General features: G+C 36.1%; 1 protein-coding gene across 1 annotated transcript; it reads right to left on the bottom strand.

Moving 5' to 3' along the window:
* Positions 1 to 328: 328 nt before the first annotated feature.
* On the bottom strand, positions 329 to 2249 carry Fshb (follicle stimulating hormone subunit beta). Its single transcript, XM_015476499.2, has 2 exons — positions 2001 to 2249; positions 329 to 623 (listed from the first exon to the last, which is right to left on the bottom strand). Exons 1-2 carry the CDS (start codon positions 2157 to 2159, stop codon positions 393 to 395), a joined length of 390 nt encoding a protein of 129 aa, XP_015331985.1. The 5' UTR covers positions 2160 to 2249; the 3' UTR covers positions 329 to 392.
* Between the last annotated feature and the right edge of the window lie 211 nt (positions 2250 to 2460).

Genomic DNA, 2460 nt, shown 5'->3' with positions numbered 1-2460 from the left:
ATTGAGGCTACAAAGAATATGCTGGCCTTGTTCTTGAGGGTCCCAAAGTCCAGCAGAAGACTGTGTGGCAGTTGGTTCTTTTTACCCATTTTCATCATCATTCCCTCTTCTGGATTTATGTATCTCTCTCTAAAAGGAAGGAACTGCCTAAAATTATTGAGGAGAAAAACCCCACAAAATCTGTGAGTTAAGACTGAATAAAACATATGGAATCAGACCTAGATATACAGGGCTGACCCTCAATTCCTGGAGCTTGCCCTTCCCCTCTGCCAGGACAGCAGGGACCGGTGGGGCTGACATCCTTGGCCCAGTGTTGCAGCCTGGATGGTGCATACACACAGGTATTTTGTATGTCTTGGTCCTTCAGGACAAGGGTAAATGTCCACTGTCCCTTATTCTTTCATTTCACTAAAGGAGCAGTAGCTGGGCCCCAGCCCTTGCACGGTACAGTCCGTGCTGTCGCTGTCACACTTGCCACAGTGACATTCGGTGGCCACTGGGTATGTGTACAGGGAGTCTGCGTGGTGAGCACAGCCAGGCACTCTCACAGTCTCATACACCAGCTCCTTGAATGTGCATATTTTCTGGATGTTGGTCCTGGCTGGGTCCTTATATACCAGATCCTGAGGAGATAGAAATTAGACAGTTAGGTCACGGTATTTAAAACTTCATGCTCTCACATTTACCCATTAAAATCTATATTACTTCAGAAATGACATATTATAGCACATTTTCTGATTGTTTTGGAAAGTATGTTATTTTTTTCTTAATTTGTATGACTATATTAATTCTTTCTCAAAATGTAAAGGAACTTTGAATCTCAATGAAGAAATATGATGAAAAAGGAAATATGACTTAGAATTTTAAGTTGTCTTTTTGTACTTAATTGAAAGCCATATTAATGACAACTTAAACCATATTCACTGAAGTTTAATTTCTCAGAAAACATTTTTCCAAATACATTGTCCTGATATATTTTTAAAAAGTTAAAAAGGATATAATATGAATGCTAGTGTTTGGTTTAATGTGTTTGTGAAGGCTCATGTAAGATATTAAATATTCTACTGCCTCATAGACATTTTCCTCTCTTAAATGCTGTATACTTTGCAGGGTTCTTAGTTTCAAAAGACACAAAGTTTGCAAAAATTTTTTGTTCTAGCACTTTCCAGTGGAAAATTTATTGGTACTGAGGGGAGAATGTGGGGCTGCTATTTAATTTATTTCAATAAAATCAATATCCCAATCTATATCCCAAGGAGATACAATAAATTGAGTTTGATTGATCAAACTTATGTACCATCAAATAAAATATATTTCATTAAAATACTGGTATTTTCAATTTAAGTTTTTAGAATGAAATTCTGCATAGATAACCAGGTGCTACAGGGAAAAAAGAAAACAAATGGAAATTACTTCTTCAATTGGATTAATGCAAAGCCATGCACATTCAAACTAGCAGCTTAGTTTGGCTCTGGGTCTTGGTTTTCTCGGGGTATAAATGGAGTAGTATTGCTGAAATTGTATTTAAGCAGGTCAAAATGACAATTTTTATAATGTGGCTGTATTTTAATATAACTTGGAAATATATTTTGGTACTGTTTCTACAGCAAAGATAGGACCTTAATTACAAAAATTGCCTTTTGAGGAATATTAAGGGTCCTTTATGATTAAATATGTGTTTCTGTATTTATCTCTTTACACATGAAATGTAATAACTACAGTTAATAGAAATGCTTCATTTAATATTTTTGAAACTGTAGAATTGATACATTACAAAATTTATCAGATTAATTCTAAAGCTTTTCTAAATTTATTTAAATTAAATCCTATCCCAAAATTTACATCATGGTCGTTAACTTCAATCACAGCACAGACACTATTGGCTAAAGGATTCATGGTTGTTAATTAGGAAACATGAAATATCTATTAGGTAGGAATTAATGAAGCTTGCCTCATGCAGACCCTCAACCCCCTCACTTCCAGAAAGGTGCAGGACCTACCCTGGTGTAGCAGTAGCCTGCACACCAAGTGGTGTTGATGCTTATGCAGAAACGGCACTCTTCTTTCTCCACTGCAATGGTGATGTTGGTTAGCTCACAGCTTTGGCAGCAGATTGCTTTCCAGCAACAGAAAAGGAAGCAAAACTGGACTGACTTCATCCTGGACTGAGAAGCAAACAGCCAAAGCCCATCAGGAATCAAGAAACCAAAGAATTAAAATCACTGTGTAAATTGACCAAATCAAAAGTAATGAGTTAACCCACCTCCCCCAAACACGTTTGCTTTAGCAAGACTTCCCCTTTCTTTATTTTTTTGTTTCTTAGGACAATATTCCTTCTCCTCCTCCTTCATTTTTTGGTAAAGTAGAAAGACATTGTAAATCAAAGTTCAACATAATGATTTAAGCAAAATGGTATTTAGAGATTACAGATATTATTGCTAACCATCTTAAAGTGATTAA

The sequence above is a fragment of the Marmota marmota genome, unplaced genomic scaffold (genome assembly GCF_001458135.2).
Source record: "Marmota marmota marmota unplaced genomic scaffold, marMar, whole genome shotgun sequence".
NCBI lineage: Eukaryota > Metazoa > Chordata > Mammalia > Rodentia > Sciuridae > Marmota > Marmota marmota.
This window is presented reverse-complemented; position numbering and strand designations above follow the sequence as displayed.

What these genes read in the sequence shown, in the direction of transcription:
- Fshb (XM_015476499.2), bottom strand. Translation starts at nt 2,159, where the DNA reads ATGAAGTCAGTCCAGTTTTGCTTCCTTTTCTGTTGCTGGAAAGCAATC. An exon ending in CAGGCTACTGCTACACCAGG is followed by an intron (nt 624 to 2,000) that starts GTAGGTCCTGCA and finishes CTATCTCCTCAG; the next exon opens with GATCTGGTATATAAGGACCC.